We start from the raw sequence: 24,230 nt of genomic DNA, 5'->3' as shown, positions 1-24,230 counted from the left end.
GCCTTTTAATTTCACAGAGTTGTTGTAAAAAGAAATATTATCTATGAGAAAATACTTCCATACTTTATAAAATGGTAGTTGATTTTCCTCATAATCTTTATTGATTTTTGGGGGAACAATATATGATGCATAATTAAAAGCTGTTGCCCAAAATACTTGGTAGGAGTAAAAAGTTTTTTTTGATATTTTAAGTGTTTTGAAGACAAATCACTTTTTCTTCTCGATATTGCTGTTTAACAAACTGCTATGGAAAAAGGAAAGAAAAGGCCCAAATCCATGCAATTAGGAATGAAAAGGGTGAAACTACAACAGACCCAGCAGAAATCCAGATGATCATCAATACCTACTTCCAGAACCTATACGCCAATAAGATGGACAACACAGAAGAAATGGACAGATTCCTAGATACATATGAATTACCAAAGTTGAATGAAGAAGACCTAAAAATTCTGAACAACCCAGTATCAACCAATGAAATTGAAAATGTAATTAAAAACTTATCAACTAAGAAAAGCCCGGGCCCTGATGGCTTCACTGCTGAATTCTACAAGACATTTAGAGAGGAACTGCTGCTACTACTGTTTAAACTCTTCAATGAAATTGAAAGGGAAGCAATACTCCCAAATTCATTCCTAGAAGCAAGCATCACCTTGATCCCCAAAGCAGAGAAAGACCCAACTGAAAAAGAGAACTATAGGCCAATCTCACTAATGAACATAGATGCACAAATCCTTAATAAGATACTGGGAAACAGAATGCAGAAGATCATCAAGAAGATCATACACCCTGATCAAGTGGGATTCATCCCAGGGATGCAGGGATGGTTCAATATATGAAAATCAATTAATGTAATACACTGTATCAATAGAGCCAAGGACAAAAACCATATGATTATCTCCATAGATGCAGAAAAAGCATTTGACAAAATCCAACATGCATTTATGATAAAAACCCTACAAAAAATTGGAATAGATGGTCTCTACCTCAAACTGATAGAAGCCATCTATGAAAAACCAACAGCCAATATCATACTAAATGGTCACAAACTGAAATCCTTCACACTCAAATCAGGAACAAGACAAGGATGTCCACTATCACCACTCTTGTTCAATATAGTTCTGGAAACATTAGTCACAGCAATTAGACAAGAGAAAGAAATAAAAGGAATAAAGATAGGTAATGAAGAAGTCAAATTGTCATTATTTGCAGATGACATGATACTCTATATAGAAGACCCCAAGAACTCCACCAAAAGTCTTCTAGACTGAATAACCAAATTCAGTCAAGTAGCTGGTTACAAGGTCAACACACAAAAATCAATAGCTTTCCTCTACATGAATGACAGACTCACTGAGAGAGAAATAGGGCAAATAATTCCTTTCACAGTAGCATCCAAACAACTGAAATACCTAGGAATCATCCTAATGAAAGAAATCAAAGACCTCTTCTCTGAAAATTATAGCACTCTGAAAAGAGAGATTGAAGATGATATCAGAAAATGGACAGACATCCCCTGCTCCTGGGTAGGAAGGATTAATATAGTGAAAATGGCCATACTTCCAAAACTGCTATATAGATTTAATGCAATTCCAATTGAGATCCCAGCAGCATACTTCATAGACCTCGAGAAAAAAATCCAAAAATTCATTTGGAACAAGAAGAGACCCAGAATAGCAAAAGCAATTCTAGGTAACAGAGACATGGCAGGGGGTATCACAATCCCCAACCTGAAACTATACTACAAAGCTCCCGTGATGAAAACAGCATGGTACTGGCAAAGAAACAGGCTTGAGGACCAGTGGAACAGATTAGAAGATGCAGAAACAACACCAGACACACTCAGCCATCTCATCTTTGACAAAGGAGCCAAACACCCTCACTGGAAGAAAGATAGCCTCTTTAATAAATGGTGCTGGAAAAATTGGGCTTCAACTTGCCAAAGATTAAAACTAGACCTATATCTCTCACCATGCACTAAACTAAAATCAAAATGGATTAAAGATCTAAATATTAAAATAGAAACTCTGAACCAGTTGGAACAGAGGTTAGGTAGAACCCTTGAAGACATTGGTGTAGGAAAAGATTTTATGAACAAAACCTCAGCTGCCTGTGAACTAGCACAAACAATCAACAAATGGGATCTCTTATTAAAAAGCTTCTGCACAGCAAGAGAAACTACCAGCAGTGTGAAGAGACAATCCACAATGTGGGAAAAAATCTTCACCTACTCTTCCTCAGACAAAGGTCTACTATCTGGAATCTATAAAGAACTTAAAAAGATCAGACCTCCCAAATTTAAAGACCCAATCCAAAAATGGGCATCTGAAATGAACAGACATTTCTCAGACAAAGAAGTAGAAATAACAAATAAATACATGAAAAAATGTTCAACATCACTGGTCATTCGAGAGATGCAAATGAAAACAATGCTGAGATTCCACTTCACTCCAGAAAGAATGGCTGCTATCATGAAATCAACCAATAACCAATGCTGGTGGGGTTGTGGGGAAAGAGGAACCCTGCTCCACTGCTGGTGGGAGTGTAGACTGGTGCAAGCACTGAGGAAATCAGTATGGAGATACCTCAAAGAACTAGGACTGGAAATCCCATTTGACCCCGCTATTCCACTGCTGGGTATCTTCCCCAAAGAATTAAAAGAGTCATACCACAGTGATATATGTGCAGCCATGTTCATAGCAACACAGTTTGTAATAGCTAAAACTTGGAAACAGCCCAAATGCCCATCAACTGGAGACTGGATAAAGAAAATGTGGTATTTTTTATAAAATGGAGTACTACTCATCCATAAAAAATGAGAAATTAGAGACATTTATAGCTAAGTGGATGCACATTGAGGCAATACTCTTATATGAAATAAATAGGACACAGATGTGTAAATACCAAATAGTTTCTCTGGTGTGAGAAACTGAAAGTGTAAATAAGGACTAAATGTATAATAGGTCATGTGAAATAGGAAGAAAAGGGGCAAAGGGGAAGGAAGTGGGAGGGCTAAGGGAAAGGATAGAAGGGAATGGGATTAATATGAGAAAATGGAAAAATAGGAACAAAATTTTTGTAAATAGGGCTGGAGGGGTTGAAGGGAGGGCTGGGCAAGGGTGAAAAATAAGAACCAAGAGAGACTATGTAAAGGTGCAAATTTCCAATGATGAATGTCATTATATTGTATACCTAAAATGTACCAATTATTAGAATGAATAATCAATAGTGTAAAATAGGAATAAAAGGTCCAAAGGGGTAGGGGTAGTGGGAGGCACAGTGGAAAGGAAAGAAGGGAAAGGAAAAAAATGATGAGAAATGGAAAAAATGGAAATAAAGTCTTTGTAGACAGGGAAGGGTGGAGGGGTTGAAGGGAGGGCTAGGAATGGGGAAGAAATAAGCACCAAGATGCATTATATAAAGGTACAATTCCCAATGAGAAATGTAATTGTGCTGTATACGTACAATGTACCAATAAAAGAATTTAATACAAAAAAAAACTGCTATGGCATCTCTAGCTCATAGAATCTCATTAGTACTTCCCTTATTTACAACATTAAGATCTATCCAGGTGATTTTGGAATATTTACTTCATTTTGAAAGTCATTATAGTATGAACCTGAAGGATGACATTGCTTTTCTGGAGACTTAAAGACAAGGGACTGCTATCAAAATCACCCTCTCATATCTGTCTCTGAGAAGGGATATACTTCTCTATGGAAAGAGACTAATTTACTCTAGCTGAACTTCAGGAAATTTTATCTCATTAAGTGAAAATATTTAGAAAAATATAAATCTAATACTGGAAGAGAATTTAGAATGTCTTTTTAACTTACCCGTTCATCTTAGCTTTAACCTATGGGAGAAGTATGGCATGGGAGACCTACGAGATTTCTCTATAGATACTCTTCCCTTTCCATTTTTCTTTATTTACTCATTCATTCATTATATTTTTAAATATTTCAGCCTACAAAAAAGTTGAAAAATATATACCTTTCAGCTAGAAGTGTTAACATTTCCATATTTGGTTTAGTGATTATTATGCTCACTTTCTCTGTATGCTTCTATATTCTTTTTCTTTTTTCTAAAGCCACTTGAAAATAAGTTGTAAACATTGTAAATTTTTTTTTTTTTTTGTATCGGGGATCGAACTCGGGTCCTTCCCCTTGCAAGGCAAGCGGCGGAACAGCTGAGCTGAATCCTTGGCCTCAGCATTGTAATTCTTTACTCCTTTTTTTAAGCAAAACATTTATTGGTATATTTTAGATATACATAATGAAAACATTCATCATAGGGCATTTGCACCAGTACATGATATATCTTGTTTCTTCTTTTTTTCTCCATTCCCCTCCCTTCCCTTTGACCTCTCAGATTCAGGAAAATAGTAATAACAAATAGTTGTCAGGCATTTCCTATAAGCCACATATCATTTTAAATTCTTTACATATATTACCTCTTTTAAATCTCTTGAAGTTCTATAAAGTAGTATGGTAGCCAGCCAGCCTCCTAGCATTCATGCTCCTGTATAGAATTTACCTACTGAATAATGTTGATTTAATGTAACTGATAAGATATGGAAGAGATGATTTCTGAAGCTTGGTTGTAGAAGACATTCTGGCTTCAACCCCTTGGAATACTATGAAGAGTAGCTAGCTAATGTATCTTGAAGTTGTTTCAAGCAGCCTATGGAGAGAGACACATGGGAAAAAAAACTGAGGCCTTCAGCCAACACGTAGTTTAATTTCAGTGAGCCATCTTGAAAGTGGATCCTGCTGCTTTAGCCCAGTCTTCAGATGACTGCCACCGTGCTGTCATCTTGACTGTGACTTAATGAGAGACCCCAACTCAAAATCTTCAACTAAGTGACCAGTGAATTCTTGACTCACAGAAACTGTGAGGCAAAAATGGTGATTGCTTCCTTTTCTTAAGCTCTATTGAAATTACTTGATAAATAAAATTGTGTATTTTCAGGGTATGCAGTGTGATATTTTGAAACACATATCTAGTTCATTGTAAAGTTATTGTCACAATCAAGCTACTTAATGTACTGTGTCATGTTGTTATCTTTGTTTTGTTTTTTTTGTGGTGAGAATACTTAAAATCTATTCTCTTTGTAAATGTCAAGTATGCAACATATTATTATTAACTGTAGTCAGCATGTATCACATTAAGTCTACAGAACTTATTAATCTTATACCTGAAAGTTTGTCTCTTTGACCAGCATTTCCCAATATCTCCAACCTCCAACCCCTAGTAGCCACTTCTATTTGTGTGAGTTGGACTTCATTTAGATTCCACATATAAGTGAGATCATGCAGTGTTTATTTTCTGAGTCTAATTTATTTCACTTAGCATACTGTCCTCCAGGTTCATCCACATTGTGATGGCAGTATTTGCTTATTCTTTTAATCCTAAAATTTTGGGTAGTTGGTTATCAGCAGTAATAACAGGTACAGAATTTGATCCCTGGAGTGGGGTGTTAACATAAGAAATGCTTTAAAGTTATCAGAGTAGCTTTGAAACTGGTAATTGGTGAGATGTTGGAAGTATTTTAAATTGTGTGTTAATGAAAGATTAAATACCTTGAACAGATTGCTACTAGAAGCTTGATGTGTCTAGGGAAGTTGCTGGCAAGGGATTACAGGAAAATGAAACAGATGCTATTGGAAACGTCTGCATCAATAGGTAACACAAGTAGGCACTTCACTACTACTAGTACTTAATATGGATGAGTTAAACTTAGGGGATAGTCTGAATTTGTGTAACTTTTTTTGTGTAGTTATTGCTTCATCTTTGCAGTTATTTTTTTATCCTAATTACATTTCACCTTATTATGGGGAGATACACTTAAACTTGACCATAAAACACTGATTTTTTTTTTTTGGCAGATATCTGGTATCTGAGGATTTTTAGTAACTGATCTAGGTTTAAGTGTCTCCCAGAAGTGATAAGGGATAAGGCAGAAAATGAAGGGTGATTACTTACAAGACAGTTGAGTAATGAGAATAAATTTACAGGTTGAGAACTCTGTGAAGATAATTGGAAGACACTTCTAAGTATTTATGTAACACAAAACCACATTCTGAATAAAGAGATGCAGTATTACATAGGAAAGCCTGATCCTCTGGGATTGACTCCCAACTCTGTTTGATCCTAGCTGGCACCTTGTGCTTTTGATATTGATTTGTAATATTTACATGATAATAATTCCAGCTTCATAGACAGGATGGTAGTCAAATGATGTAGTGAGATTTAAGTAAATTTTATTGGTGAAACATGTAAATGTGTTTTTCACTTATATTTAAATTTTGCATGCTTCTTTTGTTCATTCACAGTAAGCAATAAAGTCTTGTTATATTAATATATGTAGGAACTGAAACATTTAGTATGACTTGAAGATAATTTTAAAATTTGCTGTTTTTTCACATCTCTTTACATTTATATTATATTATGTATATTTTTATAAGCATTCTTAGCATCAAGCCAGAAATGATTAGATAGTAGTCCAACAGAAATAAATGTAGCTTTCATGGATTTGGGTTGTGTAAAAAATACTAATTAAAATATCTTATTCTATATCTTTATTTGTAAGGCGTATGAAGGCAAATATTTTTGGAAATTAAATTACACATATTTACAAACTTCCCACTGAGGTAGTTAGATCCAATATTATATTTTAAGTTCAAATACATTTTAATACAGTGTATTCTATATTTTTGAGATTAAAACTTGACAAAATACTTAGAAGTCACTATAACTGAAACATCTGAAGACGATTATGAATATGAAGAGGTAATTTGTTAATTTTAGATGTTTAATCTGTAAATTTTTTGCAGTCATTCTTATGAAATGTTGGTTTTATTTTCTGAAACATGTAAGCCATTTTTCTACAGGAACACTAGCTTTTTTAGCTGATTTTAGGTATTATCACATGGTTAAAAATGAGATGGGAAGATTCTCTTTAAGTATTTTATTAGATAACACATCTGGCTTTTTTGTTTTTCTGTTAATTTTTCTTCAGATTCAGCTTCTTTTCACTCACCTCAAGGATCCAGACTGTAGGCTGCCATCTCTCATCAGGAAGCATTTCCCATCATCCTCTCTGCTCTTGGCAAAGATTCTCAGAGTCCCACTACCTATTTGGAGCTCGGGCCTTTTGGTTTCTTCCAGCTTAACTGTACTACTGTAAAATATAGTTATCTCAAAGCTGTCCATTTATTCATTGTCCCCAGGACACCTATCATTACTCCTGAGACTTGGAGGATAAAGTCATTTTTCTGTGACAAAAGCTGTGAATGAAACTGTGTCGAAGCAACCCTGGCAACTTGTGGCCTGGATAAGCAAGTGACAGGGCAAACTGAGGGACAGGCTTTTGGTAAAATGGAGATAGTACTATATGTAATGAATGCAGTTACAGATTGATTTAAATGTAAAGGGTGAAAATAGTTCTCAGCGTATTAGAATGTGATAGGTGTTAGCTATCATTAATACAATCACATTGCATTACCTCTCAATTTTAACACTTAATGATTTCATTTTGTAATAAACTAGAGATTTCCTGTTGCTGTGAAAAATTAATTATGGAGAAAAGCATGGATGGAGAGAGATTGGTCACATTTAGATAGCCTAACATTTTTTCAGTAAAATTGTTAGACTGCATTTGTCAATATGGATTACAGCAGTTGCCCATAAACTAATCTGGAATTATAGGGATGGACATCGAAGGTCAGTTACAGTGAAGCAAGAAAGCTGTCTACTTGTTCCATATTTTTCACAGATATTTAGAATGATGTGGTGTCTTAGAGAAAGTATGTTTATTTTGGTGGTTTACTTTGTCATAAAATACTATTTCTGAAATGAAATACAGTAGTCTCTCCTTATCTGTGGTTTTAATACCTAGGAATTTATGGTCATTTACACTCCCAAAATATTAAATGGAAAACTCAAGAGATAAATAATTCATAAATTTTAATAACTTTTATTGCATTATATTATTAATTGTTCTATATAAGTTTATTGTTAATCTTTTACTGTGTCTAGTTTTTAAGTTAAACTTCATATGTATATATGTAGAGGAAAAATACAATAGGTATAGAGTTTGGTACTATCTTCAGATTCAGGCAGCTACAGGATGTCTTAGAATATGTCCTCTATGGATAAGGACAGCCTAAAACTTTTATTTTTCTCCTCACTCTTTCTTCCTCTGTGATCCAGATACCAGATGATAATTTCACCATTCCAGAAGGTGAAGAGGATCTGGCAAGAGCAATCCAGATTGTTCAAGAACAGATTACAGATACTCAAATTTTGGTGAGAATTTTGAACACTACTGTAGGCTGTAGCTTTGCAGTAATATTTTTATATGAAAATTTGAAAGTTATTTAAACTTTAAATACTTTATTAAATTCAACACTATTACCTGCTATGCATTTTTCACTTCTGTTTGTCACAAGCTTTCACTTAATGTGAGCAGTCATATTTATTCTTCTTTGGATTGCCATTCTCCACATCATGGCTACTCTGGCGTTATTTTGTGATAAGTGACACCTCCCCTTAGAACTCTACCTGATTAATCTCACCGCAGATTAAAGTAAAAACCTTCAACACTCATGCCCAGAATTTGGTATCATATGCAGCTATACAAACAATTTTATAAACATTTTATATCTTTTATTTCATAGAAGTATTCAGCTTACAGGGACCACTTAATATATTATGATGCTTTCTTGTAAGGCATATGAATTAGTTTCATTGAGGATTATGATGGGGCATACTTTTTGACTATCATACCAATTAAAAGTACACGAGACTGATAACATTCTGTAATGATTTAGATCTAAAGTGTCCCCCAAAAGTCAGATGTGTTCCGAGGTGGAGCTTTGGGAAGGTGATTGGATCCTGAGGGCTCCAACATTAGCAGTTGATTAATCCCTTGTTGAGTCGTAATTTGATGACTTCATTTAGGTTATGGGAGCACAAGATGGGGCCGGGTTGAAGGTGGGAGATCATGGGAACTGCACTTTGTTTCCCTTGGGAATGACACTTGATTGCTGGCCCCTTACTCTCTGTTTCATCCTTGCTGTCCCTGCCTCCCGCCTGCCATGAAGGTGGCAGCACCTTCATGCCCAGATGTTTCTGCCTCAGAGCCAGCTGACTGTGGACTGAAAAGTCTGGAACCATGAGCCAAACTAAAACTTTCTTTAAGTTGTTTTTCTCAGGTATTTTGTTACCATGAGCCAAAGCTAATACACTTCCAATAAAGTTGAAAACCACATTAAAAATCGATCATAACTTAATCACTTTAGCACAAAACTTTTAAAAAGAACTTTATATTTTTATGCCAACATTAATTAAAAAGATAATTTTTATTCAGCTGCAGATTTGTCTTCCTCAATGAAAAATACTTTGTGAGACTTTACTGTTTAGTATCACTGTTTCAATCTTTCTATACTTTTTGCAGACTTCCTTAGTTTAGAAATCCATTAACTCCTTTTTCAAATATCTATTTATTTAAAAAAATTAAAAAATCTCAAAAAGGAGGATTTCATGAAGCCAGAAATTCTATTGTAAATTACACTCTATTGTAAATGGAAGCTAATGGTAAATTGCATTTGCTAATGTATCCTATGGATAGATTTTCCTAGGTAGACATAAAGTGAAGTCTATTATGTAGACTTATTAGTCTGTTAAATATCTTAATGGAATAATTTATAAGAATAATTTTATTAAAACTTTTTTAGTATGTTTCTAATACTTGATAAATACATTCATTATGGATATATATATATATATATATATTCTTGATCTTTTAAAAAAGTTTACCTTTTTTTCACCTCCCTCCCATCTCCAGATCCCCTTCTCATCTCCACTGTCTAGCTCCCTGTCTTCTATCATTTGTCTTTTATTTTACTCTTTAAATTAGTTATACTTTGGGTTTCTCATAGAAGAGACACCATGCAATATTTAATCATCTTTGCTTGATTTATTTCAAATAGCATTATAGACTCAAGATACTTCCATTTCCCTACAAATTACTCAAATTTATTCTTTATCCATTCATCTGTGATGGGCAAATAGGTTGCTTCCAAGATTTAGTTATAATTTGTTATGCTGCTATAAATATGGGTATGCATGTATCACTGTAATATGATGTCTCTGGCTCTTTTGGGTAAATATTCAGAAAAGATATCACTGTGTCAAATGGAATAGTAACTTCTACAGTGGTCACAGGAGTTTACGTTCCCACCAGTAATGCAGAAGGGTTCCTTTTTCCTTACAACCTTGGAACCATTTGTTGTTTGCATTCTAGATAATAGCCATTCATTCTTAGAGTAAGATGAAATCTTAAGTTGTTTTGATTTGCATTTCTCTAATGGCCAAAGGTATTGAACATTTATATATACCTCTTGGTTATTTGTACTTCTTTTGAGAAGTGTCTACTCATTTCAATTGCCCATTATTTTTTTCATTGGGCCTTCTGTTTGGGGAATCTAATTTTTTGAGTTCTTCATGTATTCTAAAACTTAGTCCTCTCTCTGAGGAGTAGCTGGCAACATTTTTTTTTTTTTCCCATTCTGGTAGGTTGTCTCTTCAATCTGTTGTTTGATTCTTTTGTTGCATAGAATCTTTTTAATTTGATATAATCTTGTTTGTTGCTTGTTGGTGTTATTTTTTCCTAAAGTCCTGGCCTATTCATGTGTCTTTAATAGTTTTTTACCTATTTTATCTTTCAGCAGAGTAATTGTTTCTGTTTTAATGTTTATTTAGATCTTTAGTCTATTTTGATTTTAGTTTAGTGCATGGTGAGATGTGGGTCTGGCTTCAGTCATGTGCATGTGGATAGCCAGTCTTCCCATCACCATTTGTTAAAGAGGCTGTCTTTCTTCCAGCTTATGTTTTTGTCCTTTTTGTCAAAGATCAGATGGCTGAATGTTCCTGGTGTTGTTTCTGCATCCTTTCATCTGTTCCACTGATTCACATGTCTGTTTTTATTCTATAGTGGTGTGCTGTTTTCATCAATTTAGCTTTCTTATGTAACTTGAAATCTGGACTTGTGATGCCCCTGCTTTGCTCTTGTTGCTCAGGATTTCTTTGGCTATTCTGAATATTTTCTGGTTCTGTATAAAATTTAGAATTGTGTTTCTCTAGTTTGGTGAAGAAAGCTGTCATTATTTTGACTGGGATTGGACTAAATATATATAGATATTATTTTTGGTAAGGTGGTTATTTTGACAGTAATGTTTCTCTCTAAAAACAATGATGTCTTTGATTTTCTGATGTCCTTTTTAAATCTGTTTTTTTCCCCCCCAGAATATCAGAGTTTTCATTATAGAGATCTTTTGGCTCCATGGTTAAATGAATTCCTTTTTTGAAACTATTTTGAATGGGACTCTTTTCCTGATTTCTTTCTCTATGGAGTCATTGTTGGTGTACAGGAATACTATTGATGTTTGTGTATTGATTTTGAATCCTACTACTTTGCTGAATTTATTAGTTCTAAGTCTTTTTGTGGAGTTTTTTTTTAGGTCTTTTATATAAAGAGTCATGTCATCTGCAAATAATACTTTGATTTCTTCCTTTCCTATCTATATTCCTTTTATTTATTGCTCTTATCTGACTGTTCTAGCTAAAAGTTTGAGTACTCTACTGAAAAGAAGTGGTGAGAGTAGATACTCTTGTCTTGTTCCTGATTTTAGAAGAAATGCTTTCGGTTTTTGCATTCAGTATGAAATTAGCTGTGGGTTTGTTGTTAATGACTTTTATCACATTCCGAAAAGGTCCCTTTTTATTTATTATAAATGGATGTTGGATTTTGTCAAAGGTTTTTCTACATTTGTTGAGATGATTATATGATTTTTGTTTTTGCTTCTGTTTATAGGATGTATTAGGCTTATTGATTTATCTATGTTAAACCAGCCTTACATCTCTGGGAAGAGGCCAAACATGGTCATGATGTATAATCTTTTAATGATTTGTTGCATTTAGTTTATGGTATCTTGTTGAGGAACTTTGCATGTATGTTCATTAAGGAGACTTGCCTCTAGTTTTCTTTATTTGGTTAAGTCTTTGTCCAGTTTTAGTATCAGGGTAATGATAAGTTCCAGGAATGGTTTCAGCAGTATTCCTTTTTCGGAGGGCAATTAGTCTTCCAACTGCCTAGAAAGGGGAATGGAGAGGGCTAAAGAAAAAAAGACAATAGAGACTTGTGTAATTTCAAAGTACATAGGGGGCTGGGAGGTCAATGCCTTAGAGTGGGCAAAGACTAAGACACTCCAAGCTAGCCATTATTTATTGGGTACACACAATAATTGGAGGAAGTATCAGGTGACTTTGGAGGCAGTGGTAATCCTATGTTGATGAGAATCTTATGCTGATGAAGGCATTAGGAGACCATTCTTACAATAATAGGTGGGACAAAATAGTAGGCTAATAAAGAAGTTGCCCTTCCCCCAGGTGAAACCTTTCTCTGCTACTTGGTTCTCAAAGAACCAGGATGTCTTCAGCTGATGTACACTTGCCCTTGAGAGTCACAGTATCACACAACCATTGAGGCCTAAACTTGTGACCAGAGACAAAACAGAACTATGTTTCCACATACCATAGCTGGCTTGCAGGCAAGGTGACGTTGGGCCTTAGCTATAGTCATACTTAAATTATAAAATGATCCCCCCCAAATTTATGTAGAATGGCCCTCAACATTCTTTCTTTTTCAATTTAATGGAAAAGTTTGTGGTATATGGGTATGAGATCTTCACTGAAGTTCTGGTAGAATTCTGTGGTGATTCTGTTAGGTCCTCAGATTTTCTTGGTAGGATTTTCATTATTGTCTCTATTGCATTGCATGTTACTCATGGTTTTTATACCTTCTTGGTTCAAATTTTGTAATTCACATGTGTTTAGGTATTTCTGTGTTACCCAATTTATTGGAATATAAGGTTTTGCAATAGTTTTTTACGTGTTCTTAATTTTGGTGGTGTTTGTTGTGATTTCATCTTTTTCATTTCTAATTGCATTGTGTGCATTTTTTTCTTTCTTTTGGTAAGTCTGTCTAAGGGTTTATCAGTATTGTTTACCCTTTCAATGAACTAACTCTTTGAGTCATTGATCCTTGGTATTTTTTTTAGTCTTAATTTCATTAATTTCCACTCTGATCTTTTTAATTTCTTTCCTTCTGTTAATTATTGGTTTGGATTGCTCGATGCATCATTAGGTTATTTATTTGGCATCACTCTATTCTTTTTATATGTACATTCACTGCTATAAACCTTTCCCTTAGAACTATTTTCTTTGTGTCCCATAAGTTTTGCTATGTTGGGCTTCAATTATCATTAGATTCTAGGAACTTTTTAATTTCTTCCCTGATTTCCTTTGTGATCCATTGTTTATTCAGTAATGCGTTTTTAAATCTCCATATGTTTGTGTAATTTCTGTGCTTTTTTGGCTGTTGATTTCTAGTGTCACTATTTTATGACTTCATAGTATGCATGGTGTTATTTTGATTCTTTCATATTTATTTAAACATGTTTTATGACCTAAGATGTGGTCTATTTTGGCAAAAGTGCTATGTTCTGCTGAGATAAATGTGTATTCTGATATTGTTGGATGAAAAACTCTGTAGATATCTGTTAAGTCCAAGTCACAGCCCTTGGTGATTCCTCTTCCTGCCAGACCTCACTTTCCAGCAGCACACTCAGCTACTCAACTCACCACCATGTGAACCCACTGATGACTATATTTCAGTCACCTTCTTGAATCCTTGCCTCTGAGTACATGAGATTTTAGGAGGCAATCTCAATTTAAATTATAGCATTCCATCTGTGACCTCCCAAAACTCACATGCATCTCTGTATGCAAAATACATTTTGTGTATTTCTATATGTTGTCAAAGTCCTAATCGTACCAGCCTTGCCGAAAAGTCCAAGTCCAACCTCTCTTCTATAATTCAAGGCAAACTGCTGTGAACCCCTGTAAAAATAAAAAAGAAAGTTAGTATTACTGACATACAATGGCGCAGGGCAAACATTTCCATTCCAAAAGGGAGGGGTAGAAAGACAGAAAGAAATGGGACCACAGCAAGACAAAAACCCAACAGGGGCAACAATTCAGTCTTGGTACTACAAGTTTGGCAGCCACGGTAAAGGATGTGTATTCCAATCAACTTGAGCAGCCCTTTCCCTATGGCTTTTCTGGTTGGGGCCCTCATGGCGTCTCTCTTGGGGTAGCTTTGCTCTCACTGCCTGTGGATGTTCAGTGTTGTTTGATTGTCCAAATTCTTGGCATCTGCAGGGCACTTTCAGCTTCACTCTCATAGCTTCACATAATGACCTCTCAGAGGCACACTGGTTGACCTCCAGGACCTTCTTCTGAAATCTGGGTAGAAGCCTCCCTGATCCCACAACTCTTGCATTCTGCATACTTGTAAAACCAGCACCACTTGGATGATGCCAAGGTCTGTTGCCAGCTCAAACAATAACTGGACCACTTTGTATCATGACTGCAGAAGCATCTGAATTTGGATGGCTGAGCATTGTAAACCAAATTCTGGCAAACAAATTCCCTAGCTATCCTTTCTCCTCTAGGGTGCCCTGGGGCTCTCTTCTCCAAGAAAAACCTTTCAATTTTGTACCTCTTAGCCTATAAAGCGTATTGCCGATTCTTTAGATGGCCTCAAAGCATTTTTCACTTGTCTTGATATAAAGCATTTGACTTCTCTTATAACTTTAATGTTTTCATCAACAGAGCTCTGCTTGGCCAAAACTTTACAGACTGCAGCTTTACAAACTCAAAACTTTAAAAACTACCCTGCTTTGCCACCTGTTGCACAAGCGCAAGGACCCGAGTTCAATCCCCGGTACCAAAAAACCAAAAAAACCCCCCCAAAAAACTACCCTGTTGTACCATTTGCTCTTGATTCTCAATGTAGAGCTGGGTAAAAGCCCCAGTAGGGCCCTGAATTCTGAGTTGCCATGAAATTTCCTCTGTGAATCAGTTCTAAAGACTTCTGAACCTCATGATCAGGTGGCCTCAGCAATAGCCCCACTTCTGGTTCCAAAATTTGTCTTAGTCACTTTCTTGTCATTAAGACAAAATATTCAGTACCCACAGTTTAAAGGAGAAGAGGTTTACTTTTGGCCCATGTTTGTATCCATGATCAGCTGACTCCCAATGCACAAATGGCATGACAGAGATGTGTGGCAGATGAAAAGCTGCTCATGTCATGGCAGCCAGCAAGCAGAGGGAGAAGGGAGGAGCCAGGGAGGGAGACACACACTTCCAGGTCATGCTTCCTGATGACCCACCTCTTCTTACCAAGCTCCATCTTCCAATAGCACACTGAGCAGTGAACTCACACCAATGAGTATAGCACCCACGTGATCTAATCACCTTCACTGGAGTATGTAAAGCTTTAAGGGACATTCTTCATTCAAAATGTAACCAAATTTAATGCGTTAGATATTATATCTATTGCACTAAGTATCTGTAATTCTTGTTGCAAGCTTTAAAAAAGCATAACTTTGCCAGAGTTAACTTTATAAATTCATGGCATAGTCAGGATGGTTAAGTTCATTTAGTTTTTTTTTTTTTAACTTGGTGTTTTAGTTCTTTGGAGAAACAATACTATGTAGAAAATTCACAAATATTTGCCTTAAGCTGTTAAAATTTAATATGGATTCATTTTATTATAAGCATATTTGCTGTACTTTTTAAAAATTTGCTTTTTATTTTTATAATACTTCATTCTTCAAAAGGCCCCTTTGAATTGTGGCATGTGCTTTCTGTTTTAAAGAATAATTATTGTATATAAAATCAGTTTACTTTTGTCTAAGCTTTTATTACCTGTGTTATAAGCAAGATAAAAATTTACTTGAATGTCACCTATTCAATAAGTAGTCTTTACTAACAAATAAGAAAATTTGTAACATTTCTTGTAAAATTATTTTAATTTTAGTTTTCTTTTTTAGAGTAATATACTTTGTTTACTTGGGGATAGTTTTACACAAATAAATTCTCACTGGGTTGTGTAGACACTCTGAAAAAGTAGGATGGACTGGCACCTGGTTCAGCCGCAGTAGTGACACATACGCGCACACACACATACCCCCCAAAACGGTATGAAAATATTTTTTATTCATATAATGAAGTTTTCTATTTATAATATTTCTATCTAACTTTTGTAATAGTATCATGACTAGTTTTTCCCTGCAATCTTTTTTTAAAGACTTATTTTGGATGTTTATAATACAGAGTAGTGATGTTTGTTTGGGAGAATGGGTACATGCATGTAGCATGTATTCGTCACTTTGAATTCCTTTACCCCCATCCCTTTCTTCCCTCATCTTCCCCTGGTTCCCTTCCCCCTTTTTAAGATCTATCTTCTAGTTTTATATCATTTCACCTTTATTTTATTCATTTGTTTATTTGCATTTTATGGTTCTCAAATAGGAGAAACCATGATATATTTAACTTTGTGTGTCTGGCTTATTTTATCCATATAATGGACTTCAGTTCCATCCATTTTCCTGCAAATGACATAATTTCATTCTTCTTTATGGCTGAATAATGTTCTATTGTGTGTGATAACACATACTCAATACCATTCATCTGTTTGTGGGCATGTAGGTTGTATCCACAGCTTAGCTGGTGTGAATTGTGCTACTATAAATATGGGTATACATATATCACTGAAATATGCTGTCTTTAATTCTTTAAAGTTATACTCAAGAGTGGTATAGATGGACCAAGTAGTATTTCTATTTTTAGCTTTTTAAAGAATATCCATACTTATTTCCATAATAGTTGTACTAGTTTACATTCTTAATAACAATTAAGAGGGCTCTGTTTTCCCTGCATCCTTTCCAGCATTTATTGTTTGTTTACATGTTTTTAAATTCTTTCTATTCCCCCATTAAGTTTATTGGTACATTTTAGGTGTAAAATACATTTACATACATCATTGGGATCTTGTACCATTACATGAGTATCTTGGTTCTTATATTTTTTCCCCTTCCCCTGCTCTCCCTTCACCCCCTCCACCCTTCTCTATTTGCAAATATTTTGTTTCCATTTTTTTCCTTTTCTCATATTTTTTCTTTTCCCTTCTTTCCTTTCCCCTACCCCTCCCACTTCCCCTGCTCCTTTAGACCTTTACTTCCTATTACACAATACCAATTATACATTTTTAAAATTAAAATATCAAGACCTAGGAGACATTACCACAGATTTTACAAAATTTAAAAGGATATAGAAAACATATTTCAAAAATTTGTTTTGTAATAAATTTGACAACTTCTAAGAATTACCTTGGAAGACAAATTAATGAAGCTAACGCTGGAGGAAATATAAAATTTGAATAGCACCTATTAAAGAAAGTATTTTCCTAGCTTTAAACCTTCCTACATGACAATAACAGGCTCATATACATTTTAGCTGATGAATTATATCAAACATTTAAAGCAGAAAAAAGAAGGAACACTTCTCCCCTCATTTTTGGAAATCAACATTGTGCAAATCCTAAAACTAGATAAAGATAATAGAAGAAAAAAGTATGAACATAGGTAAAAATTTGTTTAACAAAGCAAACTATTAGAAGTCAGATCTGGCAGTATGTAGAAAGTGATTTTGTTATAGGGATGGCAGTGTTGGTTCAGCATTGGAAGATCCACCCCCAAAAGTCATCATTTTAACAGAAGAAAGGAAAAAGCCATATGATCCTGTCACTAGTTGGAGAAAAAGTATTGGACTAAATTCCACAGCTGTTCATAGGAAAAGCTATGAGGAGACTAGAAGTAGAACAGAACGTTCTCAACAGATTAAAGACATGTACTCCATACTTCCAGCAAAAACGCCTTATATGAATGGAGAAGATACAGTGCTTTCTTCTTAAGGTGGGGAACAAGGGCAGATACGCTTACTCTTCATCTGTCCATTAAACTTTGAAACCTGGGCCCAAACCAAAATAGTCTGGCAATAAAATGACACAATTAGGATAGGATTGGCAAGGTAGAAGCTAAATCTTTATATGTAGATGAAATGAACATCTACAGAGAAAATACTAAGAAATCTCTAGGAGCCCCTAGAACTTGTATTTGAATTTAGCAGGATTAGAAAACACAAGGTATATATAACAATTCAGGCCTATGTATACTTGCTATAAATGAAGAATTGGATATTGAAATTTAAAAGTTATGTAGGAGTACAAAGGACCTAGAAAAGTTAAAAAAAAAACAAACAGTGTTGGAAGACGTTTAGTACCTAATTTTAAGACTTCTTCTAAAGCTACAGTAATCAAGGCAGTGTTGTAAGGAAAGACATATAGATCGTTTTTTTTTTTTCTCTGTACCGGGGATTGAACTCGGGACTTTGCGCTTTCGAGGCAGGCGCCAGAACCACTGAGCTAAATCCCTGGCCCTAAAGACATATAGATCTTTGGAATAAAACAGAGAATCTAGAAATAGAACCACACATATATGGTCCACTGAGTTTTGAAAGATTATTTAACATTAACATTTTATAAAATATAAACTCAATTTAAGAGCCGAGGCAAAGATAGTGTTTTCAGCAAATGACACTAGAACACCTCAGCACTTTATTTCCATACATAAAAATAACTTGAAGGGATCTATGAACTGAAATATGAAAGCCTAAAAGTATAAATCTTTAAGAAGAAATTATAAGGGAAATGTTTATGAATTTAGGGTAGGCAGGAACTTCCTAGGATACAAAAAACATGATGTATAAAAGAAAAAAATTGATAAATGAGATTCCATCAAAATTTAGAACTTTAAATGACATCATTAAAATGAAAAGTCCTTAAACAGACCATATTTACAATGCATATAACCTATGAGCAGAATATATAAAGAACTCTTACAGCTCATTAATAGACAACCCAATTAAAAAGTAGACATAAGATGATAATAAATAGCCAGTACAGCACAAGGAAAGGTGTGCAATTCTAGAATCAGAAAAATACTAATCAGTACAATAACAAGATTGAATTATACACTCATTAGGGAGATGAAGTTAAAAGTTTTAAAAGCCTTGTCATGACTTTTTCTTTTTGTTGGATTCTCCCCCTTTGCATTTAATTTGTCACACCTAATGGATTCATTCTGCTGGGCTTCCTGGGGTTGTGATCCTCACTGTCTTTTCCTAGGGTATTGTCAGATTGTTTGGATTGCTGGATTGGTATTCATGAAGTTTCTGAGGTGCTCTTTATCATGAAAGTATTTTATTTCTCCATCCATTTTGAAAGATAGTTTTGCAGGGTACATCAATCTGGGTTGGAGGCTGTTTTCCTTTAGGGCTTGAAATACATGACTCCAAGCCCTTCTTGCCTTGAGGGTTTGCATTGAGAAGTCTGCTGTGATTCTGATGGGCTTTCCTTTGTATGTGATTTGTTTCTTTTCTCTGACTGCTTGTAGAATTTTGTTCTTCTGTTGGATTTCTGGAATCCTAACTATTATATGCCTATGTGTAGATGTTTTTTGATCAAGGCTAGGTGAAGTCCTATATGCCTCACTTATCTGTATGTCAAGTTCTTTTCCCCTGCTTGGGAAGTTTTCTATCATCACTTCTGTGAACAGTTTTTTTTTTTTATGTCATCTGCCCTCTCTTCTGTTTCTTCATTGACTCCAATCAGTCTTATGTTATTCTTCTTTGCATTGTCTAGCAGCTGCTGGATTAATTTCTCATGTTCCCTTACAATTTTAAAGCAATTTTTCTTTTCCTGGTTACTAATTGCAATCTTATCTTCTTTATGTGAAATTCTATCCTCACATTGGTTCATTCTGCTGCATAGACTTTCGATGGAGTTTTTAATCTCCTGGAAATCTGTTTGCATCTGTTTTATGGATTCCATTTGTTTCCTGTGTTGGGATTCCATCATGTTCCTCAGATCCTCTATTTTTTTTATCTGTGTCCTCTCTAGATTTATTAATCATGTCTTGCACTATGAGCACAATTTTTGCTGTTATCTGAGTAATTATTTCTGATTTCATTTTTCCCAGATCCTCCTTTGTTGCCAGTTCAGAGAGTCCAGGTGGTTGAGTATCAGATTGTTCCATCTTGTTTCCCTTTGGGGTTGCTGTAGGTGATCTGGAAGTCTGTTTTTGAGGCTTGTTTATGTGTCTTCTCATTTCCATGGGCGGGGGGGGGGTTGCTTCTTGCGCCCATGCCGCTCACCTTCTCTGCCCTAGGAGTGTGGAATGGCAGCGGGGGAGCCCCTGTCTGGGTGCTGGGACTGGCTCACCTTCTCTGCCCTAGGAGCATGTAATGGTGGCGAGGGAGCCTCCCTCTAGGTGCTGGGGAGAGACAACTGTTAATACACATGTTCCACAGTTGGAAATCTTAGAGGAAATATTTTTAGAAGTGAAAAAAGGGCATAAAGGATGGAAATGATAAAAGAGGATAGAGGCCTAGAATATGATTGAAGAAGTATGCCATGCTTTTAAATTCTTGATAGCAATTCTGTCTGATGTGAGACAGATTCTCAGTGTAGTTTTGATTTGCATTTCCTTAATGCCTAAAGAGGTTGAACATTTTTCGTGTGCTTATTGGCTATTTGCATTTCTTTTGAGAATTGTCCATTCAGGTTGTCCATTTTCGATTGAGTTGTTTGGGAGGGGGTAAATTTTTAAATTTATTTATAGATACGTTAATATATTAATTATAAGATATAACATTAAGTATAATATAGTAATATAACTAATATGTTACACTTAATATATTAATATAATAGTCATATAATATAGTATATTGTATAATAAGAATTAGTGCTCTATAAGAAGAGTAGGTATATATAGTTAGATATTAATCTATTAGAAAAGTATCTAGCAAAGATTTTTTCCCGTTCTGTAGGTTATCTCTTCACTCTTTTGTTTCCTTTTCTGTAAAGAAGCTTTTTTCTTTGATGTAATCCCATTTGTTTGTTCTCAATATTGTTTTCTATGGTATGGGGGTCATTCAGGAAGTTTACACCTATGCCTTCAAGTGTTTCCACTTTGTCATCATCCAGCAGGTTCAAAATTTCTGGTTTTGTATTAAGGTCTGTGATCCTTATTGATTTATTTCTAGTACAGAGTGAAAGATAGGGATAGACTTTCAGTCTTTTACAAGTGATATCCATTTTTCCCAGCACCATTTGTTAAAAAGGCTTTTATCTAACTTATATTTTGGGCCTCTGTGGGACATATTATGTACATATTTCCCCTCCAAATAAGACCTAACTGGAAAATAAGCCCTACCATGATTTTTCCCGATCCTTGTAATATAAGCCCTTCCCCAAAAACAAGCCCCAGTTAAGATGGTCAGCCAGACAGATGCATTTAGTACATCCTTTGCAATGCTTGACAGACATATTGAATTATAAAATAATAATATTAATACATAATTAAATATAAATTAATATTGTTGTTGACATTAATACTTAAATAAGTGATAATATAAATTAAGTATTTGTAAATACCCAAGCAGGCCCCTTTGGACAAGAGGTAAACACCTTTTTAAACAGATGAACTGGAGACTTATCACTAAATGACCAATCGAAGTACAGACACAACGCATGAATAATGTGTGGACTTGATGAAGGACAGATGTGGTTGTTCCTAATATGAATCTTCCTAATTCAATTTGTCATGTGTTATAATGGACATAATTTAAAACTCATGAGAAATAAAACATTTTTTGAATTTTGGTGCCTGCAACTTTTTGTCACTTGTCTGTGGATCATCATTCTTAATTGTCATAATTTTTGTTGGTATTTCTGTTTCATAAGTCTTCAGTTAACACTGGATTAAATGGAAACTTTGTGAATGCCCACCCTTCAAGAGGTCATGACATGAAGAATTTATGGGATAAAAATCACTGACAGCTGTGTTGCCAGTGCACTATGAGTAGGCTACATGGAGAAGAAGTGCTTATTCAAGGAGACTTCTATAGCTGGACATGACAGATTGAGGCCAATGGTTCTATAAGATACGGAGTCGCAAAAAATTTAGGCTGGAATTCTGGTGTGGAGAGTTATGGTGATGATCATCAGAAGAAGATGACATTACTGTTTTGGAATAAATGTAGATTTTTGTACATGAATAAATGTAGATTGTTGTATAGGAATAATGTAGATTGATGTATATGAAAAAATAAGTCATCCCTTGAAAATAAGCCCTCTTACATCTTTTGGAGCAAACAATAAGACCTGGTGTTATTTTGGGAAAATACAGTAGCTTTAGGCAAATGCGATTATTTCTGTGTCTTCTGTTCTATTCTTTATTTTTGTGCCACTACCATGTCTTTTTTTTTTTTTCGCTACAGCTTTGTATTCTAATGTTAAATATGGTATCGTGATGCCTTCAGCAGTGTTCTCTTTGCTCTGGAATGGTTTGGCTATTCAGAACCTTTTCTGATTCAACATGAATTTTAGGATTAGGTTTTTCATTGTTGCTGTTGCTGTTTCTAGCTCTGTGAAGAATGTTGGTATTTTAATAGGAATTACACTGAATCTGCAGATATATTTTGGTAATATGGTCATTTGAGCAAAATTAGTTCTGCTAATGCATGAACAGAGGAGGTCTTTTTACATGTTCTGATGCCCTCTTCAGTTTTTTTTTTCATTGTTTTGCAATTTCATTGTAAAAATCTTTCTCCTTTTTTTTTTTGGTTTGCTCCTTGATATATAGTATTTTTGAAACTATTGTGGAGTTGGTTTCCCAATTTCTTTCTCAGTGGACTCACATGCTATTGTTGTTTATAGTGTACAGGAACACTTTTGGTTTTCCTGTGTTGCTTTTCCATCCTGATACTTTAATTTATCAGATCTAAAATTTTCTGGTCAGGTTTTTTTGGGAGTCTTTTATGTAAGGAATCATATCACCTGCAAATGGGCCTACTTTCGTTTCTTCCTTTCCTATTAATATCCTTTTATTTCTTTACCTTACCTGATTATTCTGGCTCACCTCTCAACTATGTGGGACCCTTGTCTTACTCCTGAATTTACAGGAAATACTGTTTTTTGGGATTTTTTTTCTTTTATTATGATGTCTGGGGGTTTGTCATATATAGCTTTTATCAGTTTGAGGTAAGATCTTTTTATACCTATTTTCATCAGGGTTTTTATCATAAAGGGATGTTGATTTTGTCAAAAACTTTTTCAGTATCTGTTGAGATAATGTGATTTTTATCATTGATTTTATTTATGTGGTGTATTACATTTATTGATTTACATGCCTTGAACCATCTTTTTTTTTTTTGTACCCGGGATCAAACTCAGGACTTTGTGCTTGTGAGACAGGCATCGTGCCACTGAGCTAAATCCCCGGCCCTTGAACCATCTTTTTATTCCTATGATCAAACTGATTTGTTCATGGTGAACGATCTTTTTAACATCTATTGAATTTTATTTGCAAGGATGTTATTGAGGATTTTTGTATCTATGTTCATCAAAAATGTTGGTCTGTAGTTTTCTTCTTTTGTTGAAGCCTAACCTGGTTTTCGTATCAGAGTAATGCTGATTTCATAGAATGAACTTGGAGGCATTCCTTCTTTTTTTATTACATGGGAAAGTTTGAGGAACATTGGCCTTAGTTCCTCTCCAAAGTTCTGAGAAAATTCAGCAGTAAAGTTTTTAGATTCTGACCTTTTCTTAGCTGGTAGAGCTATTTGCATCAATTTTCATTGCTTTTTATTATTCTCTTTATTGTGTATCTTCTTGGTTTAGTTTTGGTAAGTCACAGTGGTACCTCGGTTCACAAATCCTTTTGTTTGTGAACAATTTGGTTCACAAACAGAAGCATATGACAAAATTTTTTTTTGTTTTCAAACTTCATTGGATGACAAATATGACCGCAGCCATCTTTCCCACACAAACTCAAATGTGGCCATCTTTTCCAGAATTGTGGAAAGAATTAAATTCATGAACTGAAGTGTCACTGTATCTAGAAATTTATCTATTTCTTCTAGGTTCTTTGGTTTATTCTAATATATTTTCAAAATAATTTCTAATAGTATTCTCGATTTCAGTGTTTTATAATTTTACCTTATTTTATTTCTAATTTTATTAATATGTGCCTTGCCTTTTTTTGGTATGTTTGGATAACAGTTTTTATTTTTTCAAAATACCATCTCTTTGATTCATTGATCATTTGTCATCTGAATTTTATTAATTTCTTCTCTGATTGTTAATATTTCTTTCCTTCTGCCGATTTTGGGTCTGGGTTGTTCTTGCTTTTTTAGGACTT

The 24,230-nt window shown here is 34.7% G+C and overlaps 1 protein-coding gene across 11 annotated transcripts in view; it reads left to right on the top strand.

Moving 5' to 3' along the window:
* Positions 1–24,230, top strand: part of Spag16 (sperm associated antigen 16) — a 773,985-nt gene that overhangs the window by 7,009 nt on the left and 742,746 nt on the right. For 10 of the 11 annotated variants that reach the window (XR_002397077.2, XM_087206154.1, XM_021263471.2 and 7 more), the window contains exons 2-3: positions 6,743–6,789; positions 8,212–8,307. Coding sequence is in view for 10 of the 11 variants with exons in the window: in XM_087206154.1 (XP_087062280.1) it covers positions 6,743–6,789; positions 8,212–8,307 (143 nt within the window). In the remaining variant the exon portion in view is untranslated. The other variant, XM_087206155.1, reaches the window with a different exon arrangement.

This window comes from Heterocephalus glaber, unplaced genomic scaffold (assembly GCF_053883595.1).
Source record: "Heterocephalus glaber isolate CG9 unplaced genomic scaffold, H.glaber_assembly_v1.0 deba00000621, whole genome shotgun sequence".
Taxonomy (NCBI): Eukaryota; Metazoa; Chordata; class Mammalia; order Rodentia; family Bathyergidae; genus Heterocephalus; species Heterocephalus glaber.
The sequence above is the reverse complement of the archived record's forward strand: the minus strand, read 5'-3'. Positions and strand labels throughout refer to the sequence as shown.